Source organism: Herpailurus yagouaroundi, unplaced genomic scaffold (genome assembly GCF_014898765.1).
Source record: "Herpailurus yagouaroundi ecotype Mexico unplaced genomic scaffold, PumYag 139, whole genome shotgun sequence".
In the NCBI taxonomy this organism is placed as follows: Eukaryota; Metazoa; Chordata; class Mammalia; order Carnivora; family Felidae; genus Herpailurus; species Herpailurus yagouaroundi.
In genome coordinates this window covers 13,760,963-13,779,004 of record NW_024412394.1, presented here as the reverse complement: position 1 = coordinate 13,779,004, position 18,042 = coordinate 13,760,963, and the positions used below count along the sequence as shown (strand labels likewise).

At 41.9% G+C, this 18,042-nt stretch overlaps 1 protein-coding gene across 3 annotated transcripts in view; it reads right to left on the bottom strand.

Annotated features, from left to right (window-relative positions):
• LOC121029552 (adhesion G-protein coupled receptor F2) overlaps nt 1-18,042 on the bottom strand; it is a 46,777-nt gene that overhangs the window by 22,324 nt on the left and 6,411 nt on the right. The window contains exons 1-5 of one of the 3 annotated variants that reach the window (XM_040473716.1): nt 15,310-15,415; nt 9,060-9,160; nt 4,223-4,262; nt 3,368-3,519; nt 662-895 (exon numbers count right to left, since the gene is read on the bottom strand). In XM_040473716.1, the coding sequence (XP_040329650.1) occupies nt 662-895; nt 3,368-3,519; nt 4,223-4,262; nt 9,060-9,131 (498 nt within the window). In that variant the 5' untranslated portion in view covers nt 9,132-9,160; nt 15,310-15,415. Of the gene's footprint in view, nt 1-661; nt 896-3,367; nt 3,520-4,222; nt 4,263-8,525; nt 8,786-9,059; nt 9,161-15,309; nt 15,416-18,042 lie in introns of those variants that run through there. The other 2 variants (XM_040473715.1, XM_040473717.1) reach the window with 2 other exon arrangements.

The following is an 18,042-nucleotide window of genomic DNA, read 5'->3' as shown; positions in this document are numbered from 1 at the left end:
GGAAGGGAAGGGAAGAGAAGAGAAGAGAAGAAAAAAGAAAGGAAAGGAAAGGAAAGGAAAGGAAAAAGGAAAGGAAAGGAAAGGAAGGGAAGGGAAGGGAAGGGAAGGGAAGAGAAGAGAAGAGAAGAGAAGAGAAGAGAAGAGAAGAGAAGAGAAGAGAAGAAAAAAGAAAGGAAAGGAAAGGAAAGGAAAGGAAAGGAAAGGAACGGAAAGGAAAGGAAACAAGTCCAATTCCATTTCACACTTCTGCAGCACATATGTATGGCTGTTTTCTTTGCATTCAGTCATTTTCTATTTTAGCAATCTGTTCTTCTGACTCAAAAATAAAAGTAAGAAAAGTCTCTGCAAGAACCAGAATGGTTCTTAGAGGTTTCCAGTAGCTAAAATACACATTGGAAAGCTTATTCCGGTATCTGATCCAGTACCCAATAAGTGCTGTCTCTAAATGCTTACTGATGGAGCATGTTCACTTTTCTATGTCTTTTGTTCCTTGTTCAGTGAACATGTATTGAGCATTTATTGAACCCTTATTGTTATGCTACACATTACAGATACTGATGTGAAAGAGGTGGTCCTCGGACCCCAAAAGCCCACCGAATATTCCAATCAACCTGCATTCCTTTCCACTGAGGTATCATTCTGCCAAATCAAGGCTACTCACCTTCATCTTCGCCACGTCAACATCTGTCAATAACACTGTGGATATGTTGTGTAAGAGCTGCACAATGACAGCGATGTTTCCCGGGATCCGGGGAGACTGCCGAATGTTCCTGATTACACAGGACAAATCCTTCGGACACGTTTGCATCAGCCTGTCTGTGATGGTCTCAGGCTTTCTGGCATACTCATCTACTTTTGTATTTCCTCCTAGTGGTTGGATCGAATATAAATTTGTCTAAGAAATGGCAAAAAGAAAGTTTTGATTATGTTACTTTTGTTTTGAAAATAAAAGCACCTTTACTAAAACTGAGGACAGCCTTATCACACAATTGTGTATTTCAGCGTGTTTTTCAATTTCACATCTTCAAAGTCACATCTGCTGTGGAATAACTTGCCCAATACCAAGGCACACGGACAGAAAATGAAAGTCCCAGCTTGCCAGCTGCCTGCTCCTTAATCCCCTCCCTCCAGAGAGTAAATGTTATCTTTAGCATACCACTTCAGACCCCTTCTGTGTCTCTATATCGTATATATGTCCTGTGCACGTAGATACATTTCTAGTGTCATTTAAGCTTATTTTTACTATTCCTGAGGGGCAGAGCATGAGGCACGAGCGTATTTTAAAAAATGGAAATTCTGAACTAGATTTAGATGAATCAACTGACACCAAGACAAAAGAATGACTGAAAATAATGATCAACAGTATCTCCTACAGATTCAGGCTCTGGGGCCCACACTTCTGTGTAGGAGTGGCAAACACGGCCCCCGACTGGCTGCCTGTTTTTTGTAAATAAAGTTTTATTGGGACCCAGTCTGCTCATTTGTTTAAGTATTGTCTATGGCGGCTTTCATGCCACAACGGCAGGGTCAAATACTCGCAATAGAGACCCCATGACCCACAAGGACTAAAATATTAACTGTCTGGCCCTTGACATAAAAAAAAAAAAGAAAAACAAAAAACTGCCAGCCCTTACTTCAAAGGACCCCTTTCTGGCCTCCTCTAGCCTGGCCCTTCACAAGACAAAAAGTCTGCATGGGCCTAGAGGATACGCCTACTCAGAACTCATGCCCCTGCATCTAGACACTCAAAGTCCCTGCTTAGCAACCCCAAGTCCACTTCCAGGGCCTGCATGGCCCTCCATCCAACAGCATAGACATCCCCTGGGAACTTCTTAGAAATGCTACCAAGGATGGACCAAGCCACCGGGGTGCTGGCCACTAGGCCCAACAGGTGGCACAGGGACCTCTGCTTCCAGGGTTATGAACAGGTGGCCTTGGCTTTCCACCACCCTACAGGTGCAGGACGGAATCTGGGATGAAAGGTCAGCAGAATATATTCTACTTAGTGGTCTGTAAGCTTGATTGAAAGCATTTAGATATTAAAGTGTGTGGTACGTGGCTTTCTGTGAGTATCTTTGCAAAGGTCCCTCAAATTAGGGGTAGGCCGGTGACAGACACCCTGGAGAGGGCAGCCTTTGAAGTCTGCTCAGGGACTTCAGGTGAAGAATCCACTGGCACTCCCCGTGGCCACCTGCAAAACCACTGAAGGGGGATGTTCCTAGATGCTAAAGCATTGGCTCCTCTGAAGGAATCAGGAGCTGAACTTCAGAAAAGGTAAAGCCTCTAGGAGAAAAAGAGTACAAAAGGGACACCTGGGTGGCTCAGTCTATTAAGGGTCCGACTTCAGCTCAGGTCTGATCTCACCATTTGTGAGTTTGAGCCCCGGGTCGGACTCTGTGCTGACGGCTCAGAGCCTGGAGCCTGCTTTGGATTCTGTGTCTCCCTCTGTCTCTCTCTCCCCCACTCATGCTGTCTCTCTCTCTCTCCCTCTCTCAAAAATAAATAAACATTCAAAAAATTTTAAAAAAACAAGAAAGAAGAGGAGTAAATGAAACACAAAGAGAACAAAAAGTATTTGTCCTGATTTTATCAAACATGTGATTTTTTTAAATGTGTAATTACTTAAGTATATATGGAAATGTGCTCATTTGTTTGATGACGAAGTCCTTCCCTTTGGTCAGCTTGCTTCTCATGCTTTACTGAGCACAGAAATCACCTGAGGTGATTGATACCATGAAAATTCAGATTCAACAGATCTGGGATGGGGTCTGAATTCTGCATATCTAAAAGTTCTCAGGGTTGCCCGTGCTTCTGGTCAGCGAAAGCTATGTTAAATATCACAGCTCCGTATTAAAAAGCTAAAAGCTGGGGTGCCTGGTGGCTCAGTCGGTTAAGCATCCGACTTCGGCTCAGGTCATGATCTCACGGTTCGTGAATTCGAGCCCCACATCGGGCTCTGCACTGACAGTGCAGAGCCTGCTTGGGATTCTCTCTCCCTCTCTATCTTTCCCCTTCCCACTTGCGCTTTCTCTATCTCAACATAAATAAATAAAAATATGTTAAAAAGCTATGAGCAAAGATGGAGAAGTAGGCCATGATCCTTCCAGAAAACTTCTCTAGCTCTGACCTCAGGATCAGGTTTCTTTGTGTCATGGAGCGTGTGGGAGACCAGAGTACAAACTTTTAGATGCCCACAGTTAGGATCTCCCTCCTTGTGCAGGGAGAGAAGATGAGCGTGTGTTTATGTATTCACGTACAAACACACTCGCCTACCAGCCCTGCCTTGTGCTCTCCCTCTCTCTTATTGACCATGCAATGCATTGCTAATGTGGGGACTCCACTCTGTGTGCGAGAGAAAGGATATTACCTCAAAGATGTTGAAGGCATTAAGAGTCTGACAGGTTTCAGTGATCTTGTGCCATTTCTTCTGCCTGCATAAGAACCCCATATTTCCCTGTGAGTCTGGAGGGCAAGGTTGACTGCAGTGGGAATTGTCCACACAGACGCCATCGCATACGCCTGGGGAAATAAAAGGTATCAGCATCAGGTGGAGAGGCTGGGGCTCTGGGCTGCATGGGCCAATCACCAAGACGTCAGCACAGCGAGGGCACGTAAACCCTGCGGACATCAGGTGTGTTTTCTTTGCAAAGTGGGGGAAGATGGAAATAGATCAGTGATTGTCATATTATTTCGGTGGCAAACACCTATTGCTTCCAACAAAACATTATCCAGAACTCACACATATAAAGCAGATAAAAGTGGAACTATCCCAGTTGAAGTGAGAAGCAAGAGCCCGTGTTCAGTTCACTAGGTCTGTCACACTCCACAGGAACCCGCTGGACACGTCCTGTAACCCCTCCAGCTTCCCAGAACACAGTATGGAAGCCACTGCGCTTGATGTTCTTGGAGAAAGCTCCCAGCTCTGGAATGAGTATGTTATCAACGAATTCTCACAGACCTGTTCCTAGCCACTGCTCCCATCTGAGTTGGCTCAATTAAAGAGTTTATGGCAAAGAACTCTCAGGCCAGGATGGAGCAGAAGGTGCTGAGAGGAGAGGGGAGCAGGGGTCAAAAGTACAATTTAATAGGAGAAAGATAAACAATCCACATGCCAGCCATCCAGGCGTCCCGTCTGCCATGCCAATAAACAGAGGGCTGAGCCTGGCTATTACAATAATAAACATAAAAACTTCCATTTGATTACTAACCGCTGCCGACATACCTTGTGGCCTGGGAGACACCTCCTTGCTTTTGTTAGCAACCTAGAAAGGGAAAATCAAAATTCACATGAAAAGTAATTATTGATATGCCAGCCCAATGATTCATTCTAGTCACAGACTAACAGCCACATCGGACTCAGCCCTGATGCCAAGATGCCTCCAAAAGCTGAGACCACGAAGTAAGTCCCCAGTGGCCCCATTCCTCATCAGCCTGGATGGCTTTCTCTCCCACTGCTACTCAGCAGGAGCAGTCCGGCAAGAAGGATCAACATTCTATCCAAGATATGCACCAGGAGCAGAGGTGAGCTTACGTGGAGATTAATGAAGGTTAGGCTATAGAATTCCTTGTGTGTATGGGCCCCTTCCAAGCACTGAGAGAGGGTTTAGCAATGTGTTCACATGATCGTGTATTTTATTAACATTTCAAAAGCAAAATAGCTTAACCACCATCTGTTCAGACCATTATTTTTTGCCACTTCACCTTTCCTTACTTCACACTCTCCCTCATTCTGGATAGCACTAGAGAATCTGGAGGAGTAGAAGTTGAGTTGGGGATACATCTAGTTTGAATTTAATAGCATATATTTGTGTAATTTGCAGTCATCAGCACATTACAAGGAGGACATCAACATATAAATGGTATTTACTTTAAGAGTAGTTACAATCAGTCACAGAACAAGAAAATTCTAAGTGTTCTGGACACTTCGCAGGTCATATATGAAAGAAACTCGTTAGATGTTTTCCCAAAGCTGACAAAAGTCTTACATATTTACATGGCGTTACTAATAATGAAACGAGAAGCTGAAAGATATTCTTCTAAACTAGCAATAATAAAAAACAAATTGAATCAGCAATGCTAGAGTGAAAACTGAATAATTTTTCTACTTTCTCTCTAGAAAAAAATATTACAAAATTATTGGCATGCAAGCATGCAGCTAAAAATGTAGAGACAAAAATGTGGGCAGTTCATTAATTAAAATATTGCTATTTTACTGGATTTATTACTGAATAATGCTGAGTAATTACCGAATCTAATTCTCTTCGGCATTTCTAAATTTGAAATTTGTTGCAATTACTTTCCTAAGTAGATTCTCACTTTACGCTCAATCTTGTATTTGTAATTTGGTATTCTTTTTCTTTAAAAAAAATGTTTTTAATTTTATTTTGAGAGAGAGGGCAGGAGGGGCAGAGACAGACAGACAGACAGAGAGAAAAATCCCAAGCCAGCTCCACACTGTCAGCACACAGCCAGACTCAGGGCTCAATCTCACAAACTGTGAGATCATGACGTGAGACGAAATCAAGAGTCAGACACGTAAGCAACTGAGCCATCCAGGAACCCCTGTATTCTTCTCCTTTTACAGAAGTCTCTTCACATCTGGCTTCCCCCTATCCTGAGCGTTTCCCACCCCTCCTGATTAAAAACCCTTCTCTAGCCCACCCATTCATCAGACTAGACCCCTCACTGAGCAGCAGTATCATATTGTGGTCGAAGGGTATACTCTTGGAGCAGACCGCCTGGGTCCAAATCCCAACACCTCTACTTGAGACCTTGAAAAAGTTCCTCTCTCTGGGCCTCAGGGCCCTCATCGATAAAGTAGGGCGAGAATGATACTATTAGAATTGTGTGATACCTCAGAGCACTTTAATGAAGAATAAATGAGATCAGCTATGGAAAACACTTAGAATGGGGCCTGGAATATCGTAAGTGGTATTTAAGATTTAGCTCCTGTTACTATTCTCTGAATATGAACTTACTGACTATTACATACAAAGCTCAAGTTCATCCCTTCCAAGAAGTCTTTCCAGTTTTAAATGGTACATCCTTCCCTCTCTGTCTCCTGTAGGATTTGTTGTCTACACCACTATATCTCTCATTCAATGCTTCACATATACTCACCTTCCTGCTTTTTACTCTCTAATCATTTTTATATATGCATATTATCTCCTCATTTAAATTGTATGTTCCTTAAGAACATGGGTTTTGTACTGTGTTTTTTATACCCCCCTAAGATGCTAGTTCTGTGTCTTGTACATATATGTGTATATACATATTAGCTTGTATGCATATACTGACATACATGTGCATGCGTGTGTACGTGGGGAGAGAGAGAGAGAGAGACTGAAACTTCCTGTGTTTGTACCAGAAGTTTGCTCTCTTGTGGCTGGGAAGAGCCATGGTCCAATTCTCCAACTTGCATTCCAAGATCTAAACCACTAGGGAAGGAATTAAGAAATTCAGTGACTCAACTGTGTGACTAACATGTAGAGGTCATGTCCCTCTCTCCTTCACTATATTGTTTCTCTCTGTGTTATCAAGAAGCAAGCCTGACACTTCCATTTTCTCTACCAAATAAGAATTTAAGAGAATCTGAATTGAGCATTTAGGGTCTGTCTAAAGTGAAGGGTATCACTGCGGCCTCATGAGTTACAATATCCTTCAAAGCACTGAGGCAAGCTGACTTCCCATTTTACGGTCTACAGATTCAAGCCTTATTTCATACCTGGGAGACTCAAAGGCTTTTGACCCCAACAAAAATAATAAAATGGCATTTTTTTTTTTTTTACTTTTGAAAGACCTTCTTATTTTATAAATAAAGAAAGCGCATCTTTGATAGATGAGGTGATTTACACGAAACCATGCAGGGGGCTCCTCTTAGAGTTGGAACTAGAACCCAGCTCTTCTCAATCCTACAACACTGTTCTTTCCACCAAGCCATCCCATATGCATGTGGAGAGAGCAGAGGAGGATGTAGGGTGTAGGGAGGTGATGCTCTAAACTCATCCTGAGAGGGTCATGGTCTCTAATACACCACAATAAAGCACTTAAAAGTGAAATTCCAGGGGTGCTTGGCTGGCTTGGTCAGTGGAGTGTGCAACTGTTGATTCTGAGGTTATAAGTCCGAGCCCCACGTTGGGTGTAGAAATTACTTAATAAAGCCTTTAAAAAAAAAAAAAAGTGAACGACTCCAGATAATACTTGGCCCATTATACAGACTCCAGTGAAGTCACATTATATTGATCACATATGTGGGCAGAAGACCGTGGCATGCTATTTACAAAGAATTCTAGAAATTCTACCTTCTTAAGTGAAAGATCTGATTTACTTCTTCCCAGTGAATTTGCCAAAGCACATCCATATATGACTCCTGGTCATTTCATTTCTAGGGTGGCATCCTATATGAGCCACTTGAGCTTCAGATGTCCTCAATCTTCAGGAGCGCCTGGGTGGCTCAGGCGGTTGAGCGTCCAGCTCTTGATTTCAGCTCAGGTCATGAACCCAGAGTCATGGGATTGAGCCCTGTGTTGGGCTTCTCTCTCTCTCTCTCTCTCTCTCTCTCTCTCTCTCTCTCTCTCTCTTTCAATACCTCTGCCCCTCTTCTCCACTAGTGCTCTCTCTATCTACAAAAAGAAAAAAAAAAGGTCTACAATCTTCAACATAACAGGAGGAAAAAGACCCTTTGAAAACCTGTAATCTGCTCAACTGAAAAGCTGCCTGAGTGCGTAGACAGGTCAGGAGAGGGGTAGCACTCAGAAACTCAGCATCCAGCAACTTCTAAATTGAGAAGAAAAGGATGGAATGCTCATAACTTGATCCCCAATAACCAAGAAAACAAAGTCAATCTCCCAGGCTCTGCCTACTCTTTAAGTTCTGCCTTGTGGGAAAATATGGATGAGGAAATGAAGAAGGGGAAGAGAACCAAACTGTGGGGTCAGGATGTCTTCTGAAAGAGGTCTTTCAGAAAGAGTCTTAGCCTCTCCCAGAAGCCAGACACCAGTTCAGTGCTGGGGAAAAGGGAAGTCATGGAGAAGATTCCCATCCAGTGGCACACCACTCAGAAGATAAAGTAAATATCATTTGGAAATTCCCAGAAAGAATTTCCAAAGTCATTCTTTCCTAAAGAGGCTTTCGCTAAGAAGGCGCTTATTAAAGTGGAAAGAACAGGAAACAGAATCTGAAGAAACCAGGGCCCTGGCCTTGGTCCTGTGGCTGGGTAGATATGGAACCTCAAGAAAATCACATTCCACACCATGGGCCTCAGTTTCCCTATCTGAATGTAAGAGATGGAACTCCTGTCCAGAACTTGTAGTCCAATAATAATACACTGTTCCTAAGCAGGTCTAAGTAGTCTTAGTCCTTCTCTCCCTCTCTCGATCGCTCAATGATTCTCCACACCTAATTTGAAGTAAGTAACTGTTAAGGACATTAAAATGACTTATGGTATGAGTGAAAATATTCTAGAGAGAGTCATAAGGCTCACTGCCCCACAAAACTTACAAATAGTACATTGCTACAAACCTTACCCCAGTTAAACCTTGATTAACCATTGGCTGTCAGAGTTTCTCATTTCTCCTTCCGGCCCATCCACTGTGTTCACTCTCACGATTTTCATTCTGGGTGGGACAATGCCTCATTGAGCCAGACCATTCCTAGGACCTGCCCACTAAATGCCATTAAGTATCTCCCAGTCATTGTGACATCCCTCACCGCCCCCACACTTTCAAGTGCCTCTATGGAAGTAGCACTGTCCAGTGGTGAGCAATGAAAAGTCATCACCGTCAAAGGATATGAAAAAAAAAAAAAAAAAGAGTTTATCACCCTTAAATCATTTGAGCCTCATTGCATCTCGGAAACTTGTAGAAAAAATCAAAAGAAAAATAGTCTGAGGCTATTAGCTAAAACAGATTTTGGTTACCCATAGCTGTAATTTCTTCTGGCTGGACCACTATCTTCTCCCTACACTTGAGCACAGGTAACTACGAGCTGCCTAACAGACGGGTTTTCGTTTCCATTTGCTCTCTCCCTACCGGTTCCTTCTCCCACCTCCCTTTGCTTACCTGGCATAATGTCCTGCAGGATTCTGTGGGCAAAAGAAACACTAAGCAGTAGAGCAAAAGCATGTGAGTCATCGTCTTCCACACCGCTGCCTTTCTTGCTTCTATAAAAATAAATGAAAAAGCAAAGTGTCTCCAATCTGAAGCTTTCAAAGTCTCTCACTGCAGTCAGCCCATGAGTCTGGGTTCTGTCCTGAGTGCTGTCAACTCAGACTTCTCTGCCCCAGAAGTGGCGTCCCTGTGGCCTCCCATGGACCTCACCAGGAGGCTGCAGGTGTGAGCGGCTGGTGCCAGGAAGCACAGGCAACCTGACACCTGAGGTAGGAATCCTTCCAAAGGAAGCTGCCTGCTGGGGTGTAATGAATAATAGCCCGCGTTCAGGGATCCAGAAGGATGGTTCACTCCCTGGGTTAGGCAGGCCTGAGAAACGTGTGGGTGGCTGTGGTGGAAGCTGAGTTGGGGTGCCTATGTGCAAACTCAGCCCAGAGACATCTTTCGAAGGAGAGTAAGCACCAGGCTTGGCCTATTATCTCATTCCCACCCAACTGGATTTTCGTAGGTAGGTAGCAAACTTCCCAAACTGATCTTAGACAAGTCCTGCTACCGTTATTGTTGCCAAAATTGATCTCAAAACTAAAATGATTCGTTGGCACCTAGAATAGCGCTAGAAACATGGTGGTGCCCACAATATACTCATTGAGGAAAGAGGAAAGAAGAAAGGAAGGCAAAGCGGGCAAGAAACACTGATGATTTATATCTGATCTGTGCTCTATCAGATCTGATCTATATCAGATCTCTATTTTTTAATAGTAAATTTTAATAATTTTAATATTTTTCATTTTGGGTGAAATCCTCTTTGAAATGTATTTGATATTTCTTTGCTTTTAGACGGCAGGGTTCAGAAGACTTGGATGTCATCAAGAAAGACAGGAGCTTTTGCAATGGCTGATATTTGCTCTTTGACCATTTTTAGCCAGAAAGGAATAGCTTTTATCCTATTTGTGCATAATTCTACAGCTAATAAGGCCATTATTTTAAAGACTAGGCAAAATGTCTTTTTAGCCATATTTCCTATGTTGAAATACTAACCTAACTGAAATTCCACTGAAATCCAAAGGTTATTTACAATATTCTACATTGCCTGCTGCAGCCTCTTTCAGTGGTTTTCTAATTGTGAGGCTAACGACCAACCTATTTCTACCTATGTGCAGTCTCTTTGTTTTACTAGAAATGGAATCCTGGCCTCTTGAAAAGAAAAAAAAAAGTCACCATTCTGCATTTAGCTGTATTCAGATATTGTATTTCCATATATATATTTTTTGTTTGTATTGTAAAAAATTCACATAATGGAGTGACTAGGTGGCTCAGTCAGCTAAGCGTCCAACTCTTGATTTCAGCTCAGGTCATGATCTCATGGTTCGTGAGGTTGAGCCCCACGTCGGGCTCTGAGCTGACAATGTGGATGCTGCTTGGGGTTCTCTGTCTCCCTCTCTCTCTGCCCCTCCCCTGCTCACTCCCTATCTCTCTCTCTCTCTCAAAAATAAATAAATAGTTTTTAAAAATTCACATAATAAACAATATTGTGATATAGAAAGAAAAAAAAAGGCTTTCTGCTGAAGGTCCCTAGTTCTTTAAGCACAAGGATTATGTTGTTGCTCATCAGTTTTAAGTATATTTAGTTGCAACCCACATGGGCATACAATTTCAAATAAATTTCAGCCACATTGGGGGCGCCTGGGTGGCTCAGTCGGTTGAGCTTCTGACTTCGGCCCAGGTCACGATCTCACCATCTGTGAGTTCGAGCCCCGCGTCGGGCTCTGTGCTGACAGCTCAGAGCCTGGAGCCTGCTTCGGATTCTGTGTCTCCCTCTCTCTCTCTCTGCCCCTCACCCACTCATGCTCTGTCTCTCTCTGTCTCAAAAATAAAATAAAACATTAAAAAAAAAATTTACAAAAAAAATTTCAGCCACGTTGGCATCCTTTTTTTCCAAGTCTTCCAAATGGATAACAATTCAGTATGAAAATCATCAGTCTTACCACAATGATCACCAATGCAGTTACTGCTTTGGGTAAAACCGTCAAAATTTAAAAAAAAATTAAAAGCCACTGATGAATTTGTTAGCATAATTTTCATAAAATCAGAACATGAGTCCATGTTTTTCTGATTTACACAAATTTAATTTCATTTTTTTATGTTCATTTTATTTTTGAGAGAGAGAGAGAGAGAGTGAGACAGAGCATGAACATGTGTGAGGCAGAGAGAGAGGGAAACACAGAAACAGAAGCAGGCTCCAGTCTCCAAGCTGTCAGCACAGAGCCCAACGTGGGGCTCAAAATCACAAACCTTGAGATCATGTTGGACGCTTAACTGACTGAGCCATCCAGTTGCCCCTATTTTACTTTATTTTAAATAGGCTCCGTGCCTAATGTGTGGCTTGAACTCACAACCCTGAGATCAAGAATCACATGCTTGGGGTACCTGGGTGGCTCAGATGGTTAAGCGTCCAACTTCAGCTCAGGTCATGATCTCACAGTTCGTTTTAGCCCCACTTCAGGCTCTATGCTGACAGCTCAGAGCCTGGTGCCTAGAGCCTGTTTCAGATTCTGTGTCTCCCTCTCTCTCTGCCCCTCCCCCACTTGTGCTCTTGTCTCCCTCTGTCTTTCAAAAATAAATAAGTGTAAAAAAAAAGAAAAGAAAAGAATCGCATGCTTTACTAACTGAGCCAGTCAGGTGCCCCTTCATTGGTTTTATATTAAAATTCTCATTATACAGAACGTTTGCTCTTTAACTAAAGCTACTTTTTAAAAAGATTTAAAGAATGATAGAAGACAACAAACTTTCACTGTTCTGCCCAAACACTCAAATAGATTCTTTTTTAAGGGCTGGGAAGAAGTTGAATAACTAGATAAGTTCAACAAAACAATATGAAAACTACTGTTTGCTTAAAATGTTAAGGTGTTATATTGAAAAAAGATCCTTATTTTAGGGTCCCATTGTTTTAAATTTTAAACATAGCTGTTTTAATTTTATCAATATGCATTCTGATTATTAACAAAATTATTTTTATGCATGGCAAAATGAGCACTTTGTGCTATATGTGGTAATGCCCTTCACAGACCTTACAGTATGGACTTTTTTGATAGTTATTCTGCTATTAGAATTTTGGAGCCCAGAATTTTCTAACAACTTCTTTGCTATCCGGGACTAGCTTGCCATGGAAGGACTGGAGACCACAACTCTGGAATGCTATCTTTGCCCAAGTTTCAACAACAGTGGAACTCTAAGTACATTCTGAACTTTTTCTTAATTCTTTTACTTAGAAGAAACAGTTTCTAAAGTTGGCTTTTTTGGCATTTTGCTTAAACACAGCTCTTTAAGGAAAGTGGACTTCAATAAAATCAATTTTCTTCCAGACTTGTTGATATTAAGCCATAGTCATTAGCTCTTTTTCCAATCCTGTGAAAGCAAAAAGTTTGAAAGAAGACAAAAGAAAACACAGCAAGAATCCAATCTTTGGACCCCCACCGCCTCCCACCTTCTTCCGATTTCCTTCTGAAAAGCTTTTGGTTTCTAATGGTTCAGACCTCCTTCCACCAGCTCAGCCTCACACCTTTCTGAAATGCAAGGGGGGTGGGGGGGGAGGGGTTGGGAATGTAACTCTTCCCTCTAAAACAAATGTTTGTAAATGTTACTTTTCGTGTAGCCCAAGCCAAACAATTTGCTACAGACATTGACTTCAGAGGAGGCTTATCTCTCAAGAACATACAACCTGAAAAAACAGTCATCTCATGCGATTCACACCAAAAAAAAAAAAAAAAAGGCAATTACATCAGCACTGACATTTCACAAGGTAAAACGTGCCAAAAAGAAAATGTTACTTGTTTTTTTATTGTTTAGTTAAGAAACCACTTCCCTTCTCCTTTATAAAGGAGGAGGAAACCACTTCCCTTCTCCTTTATAAAGGTACTGGTATCTTGGCTAGATCTGCAAAGAGATAGTATTTCCAAAACATCCAAACTAGAAGATGCTCTCCCATTCTCTGCTGTCTGCTTTCGAAATCTGAAAAAGGTGCCTAAGATGTTTAATGTATGTGTTTATTCAACAGACAGAAAATGAGCTCCTCATTTGCAAGCAATGTCCTAACAGCTCGAAATTAAACAACCACAAAGATAACTTCTTTCCCTGTCTCCTCACTACCTTGGGGAAGCCACAGGCTAATGAGGCTTCTGAAACATCTCCAAGGGTTTGGGAACTTGGATGGGCTCTGTTCCCAGAAGTCCTGCAGACTCTAGGAGTCAAAGCTAGTCAAACAGGCATGACAGCAAGGACTCCAAAGTTCCAGATTTCACAAAAAGATTCTCATCTTTGCTAACAATTTAATTTCGAAATATCTCTTCCTATCTCTATGTCAAATTCCTCCGGCCCAAAGCCATACGTTGATTGGCAACAGGCACAGGTCACTAATGAAAGACAAAGCAGGCAGGAAGAGCAGGTGAGCTGCACGCTGGGACATGTTCTCTGTGTGGCTCCATCAGAAACAAACATTTGCTTAATTTAAACGCACACACATCAGTGAGGGAGACCAGAGCTATTTTATAATAGCTTGATTAGGGAGTAACAAATCCTGATTAGGAAAAAACAAAGGTATACTGGAATACGAATCGTGGCAATCACGAACAAAAGGAAACAGAAGTCCAGGCAGGACTTTATCAGCCACTCAGGAGTATTTCAATCACCAGCTGTCAGCCGACAGTCTGCAGCTATTACTTGCATAATTAGGTTTTGCAGTGAGTTGCTGAGGCTTCCAGTGAGATCTGCAAAATGCTGCCAAAGCTCCCAAACAGCCTGGGAAGACACTTCGGATGATCTCAGGGGTGGATGATCCCATTGCGTCTGTCTGTCATTTAGCCATCCCACTGTCTTACCTCCTAGTCACTCACCAATCCCGCCCGTGCTGCCTGAGTCAGACATCACGGAAGGGAAGAGGAGAATAAAACAAATAGTCACTGTCTGTTTACTCTGTGTCTGGCACTATGTCTGCCTTGACTCTTTTATTATTATTATTACTATTATTATTTTATTTATTTTTGAGAGAGAGCGCGCACGCACAGCAGAGAGAAAGGGAGACAGAGAATCTCAAACAGGCTCCAAGCTGTCAGCACAGAGCCCTACACGGGGTTCAAACCCAGCGACGGGGAGATCATGACCTGAGCCGAAATCAAGAGCCTAACACCCAACCGACTGAGCTACCAAGGTGCCACTGCATTAACTCTTTTAATGTCATCAAGTAGTTCTGTGACATTGAAGTGACTTCATGTTTTTACAAAAGTAAGGGGCTAAAAGTGGACCCTGCCTAACCTCACAGGTATTTGAACCCAGGTCTGTGATTTTTTTTTTTTTTTTTTTTTTTTTTTTGGTATGTCATATGGCTTTTCTAATAGAAGAAAGAGTTGATCTTTGTATGGGGTTAATTCTCTCAGAACATTTTCACAGGTAACTTTCATCTTACCACCATAAAATTTTACGAGCTAGGCAGAGAAGTTATCATTTTCCTTTTTTATCGAAGAAGAAATTGTCCAGATACCAAGTAGCTTCCCCACAGTGGCACCCCAAGGTATTGGAAGACCCTGACTCTTTTCACCCCGATCCAGGCTCTTTTAACTACATCATTCTGTCCTTTCCTCCTTCTTGTCATAAAGATATGAAAAGGCTGGCCATCATCTCTAGCAAAAATAATGATAATAAATTGATTGATTGATTAGATAGATAGAAAGATAGATAAATGAGAGAGATCTAGGTTTAAATGACCTTAAATAAACTTAAAAATTAAATAGAATTGCCTTCAGAATTCCTTCTGTCCTTTTCCTGAGTCATGTCCCATGCTGTGCCCAAATGCTCAGGCTCTTGCTTTCAGCTGCAGTCTAGAAGCTCCCTCCTTGGACAAAACTCCTCACTCTGAAGCAACCTTTCTCACATCAAGGCCCTCTTTCCTAGGTCTTAAGAAATTCATTTCACTGACAAAAAGGAACACTTAACCAATCAGATAAGCTGACTCCCAGTGAAGTGAAAATGAATACCAGTGGTGATGTGATTTAGTCATCCCAGGTAAGTATACATTTTAACAGGGTTTTTCTAGAGGTAACCTCTCCCACAGGAGGAAATAAAAGCAGGGACCCAGGTCAGTAGGCCAGATTCTTGGGAGTAAGGATGGCTCTCCATGCCCCAAACCACACCCACAGAGCTACATACTCACATGTTTAGATGAGCCCTCAGGTTTCTCCTGAAACCCAATTTTTTTTAAAACTTTAAATCATTTTCATTGGTTTCCCCAAACCTTGGCCAGCTTCTCTAAACCTTTTTTGAACTGGCTGCTTTCCTCCTTAGGCATGTAGGTTTCAAGCAGTGCTAAGTAATGGATGATTACTCATACCTGAAAGATAAATAGTAAACAGGGATGAAGGTGTGCAGAGGGCATCGATGTCAGGCACTTGGTATAGGTGTGCCCTGAGAATCAGCTCCCTCATGAGTCACCACAAAACCAAGGAGAGGATTTATCTAATAGTCAGAGGCTGCCAGGATGAGTTAAAGAGATCATACAAGTATACAAAATGTGGAAAGGAATGCTGAAAAGCCTGGTAAACCCAAATCATTGTAGGACTACAACACTTCTGGGACCCTAGCATATAGAAAGAGCTGGTAAGGCAAAAAGCATGGTGTGCAAATTTGCTGATGGCACTTGTACATACAGTAGCCAAAAAAAGAATATGGGAACAGTATCAATGTCAAACAACAGTGAAGGGGATAGGAAATTATGATAAATCTGCATAAAGGCAAGTATAATATTTTGTCAAAACACTGGAAGGACACCAAAGTATTAGCAACTACCAAAAAAAAAAAAAAAGATCGAATGATTTTCCACATACTCCATTCTTTATTTTCCACAAATAGATTTGTAATTGGGGAAAAATAAATTCTTTAGCATTGTGGCAGAAAGAGCATGAAGTAGGTTGAAAGTCAGAAGATCTGTGTTCTTCCTCCAATTCTGTCATGATTCATGTTCTGAAATTTGGCAAAATCTTGAACTTCTCTGAGCCTCATTTCTTCATTCATTCAGAAAACATTTATCTTGGGTCTGTTTCATGCAAATAAACTTGAGGATCCAGAGACAGTTATGAAGGAAGACAAACAAGACAAGGTCTTTGGGAATCGGAAGTCTAACTACGGAAGATGGAAAATATAAAGGGTATACATTAATGCTAGAAGTATTCCCTCTGAGGTCTACAAAATATACTTTACAAACCTATGGCAAAAAGTCATAAGCTCTCCCTCCAGGGACTTTGGGGAGCATCACAAACAAGGTGGCATTTGGTGTGGATCTTGCCAGGAGGTGAGGAAGAACAGTATTCCAGACAGAGAAATAGTAGGTCCAAAGCAGGAAGCATGAAACAGCCAGGCATGTTCGGAGATGACTGGGAAGGTCACGAAGTTGAAACAACAGGTGTGTGATGGAAAAGCAATATATGTAGCTCATCAGCTCTGATGCTCTGATGCCAAAATGAGGTGGGTTATGTGCCACAGGAAAGCAATGGGATTCTTCCATGGACAATGAGGAACCATCAAATCCTTTAGTGACAGCATCAGAAGTCATTTAAGAAAATTATTCTGTCAACAGTGTAGAGGGTAGGAAAGAAGGCAGAGATGAGGGCCAGGAAGCCAGTGGGGAGGCCGTTCCTTAATCCAGGAGACCAATCATAAAGCCAGGACCATGGCAACGGCATTCAGATGGATTCAAAAAGAACCCAATGACCAAAAGAGCAAGAAGAAGGGATGAAGAAGTGACTACTATTAAAACTTAGGTTTAGAAGAGTAAGCAAAAGTTTAGGAAAGAAAGCATTCGTGAAAAAGGTAGTAGAGAAAAATGTGAGGTGGATGTTTCTGGACTAAGCATCCGGGTGGGTTGGGGTGACCTTAATCAAGAGAGGAAGTACAGAAGGAGAAGCAAGTCTGGAAGACAAGAGAAACAAAAGAGATAGCTGAGCTAATATTCAGGTGGTACATACCTGGAAAAATATGTCTCAAGAGTTATGTATTTCCATTAATGCGAATTTGCTCCCAAAGCACTTCTATCAGCTTTCAGCTTTCAGTAGTCGTCAGCATTTTTTTCTATAAAAGCCACACTACTGTCATAGCTGTGGACCACATGGAGCCATAAATGCTTTATCCTTCTGCAAAAGCCTCCCAGAGCTGTATCATCACAAGAGTGAAGGCTCAGAAGTGAACAAGCCCAGCATAAAAGCGCATAATAACTAATCGTTATAAAACAACTCTTAGATGATTAAAAAGCATAAGTCTCATCACCTAAGAATGATTTCTGAACTATGGATGTCAATAAAAGCATTAAATTTGAATTTTGTACAATATAAACCCTCATAATTATGCTCCTTGATGAGTAATAATTCCATTTTCTTTTCACAAAATGAGAATATTAAAGTGAGAAATTTTAAAAAAAAATTTTTAACGTTTATTTATTTTTGAGACAGAGAGAGAGACAGAGTGTGAACGGGGGAGGGGCAGAGAGAGAGGGAGACATGGAATCGGAAGCAGGCTCCAGGCTCTGAGCCATCAGCCCAGAGCCCAACGCGGGGCTCGAACTCACAGACCTGAGCTGAAGTCGGAGGCTTAACCCACTGAGCCACCCAGGCGCCCCCTAAAGTGAGAAATTTTAAAGAGCATTCTTACTCTGATCAACATGGTAGTGGAGGGATTAAAAATGTGGATTTCTTGACTTAGTGCCTTAATAATTACATTAAAATATGCACACTCATTCAACCAGAGATATTTTTCATTAGATCACAGGTTGGAGTTTTAGATTATTTTTTTATTTACTTATTTTTGAATGTTTTTATTTCTTTCTGAGAGACAGGGAGGGAGAGAGAGAGAGAGAGGGAGAGAGAGAGAGAGAGAGAGAGAGAGAGAGAGAGAGAGA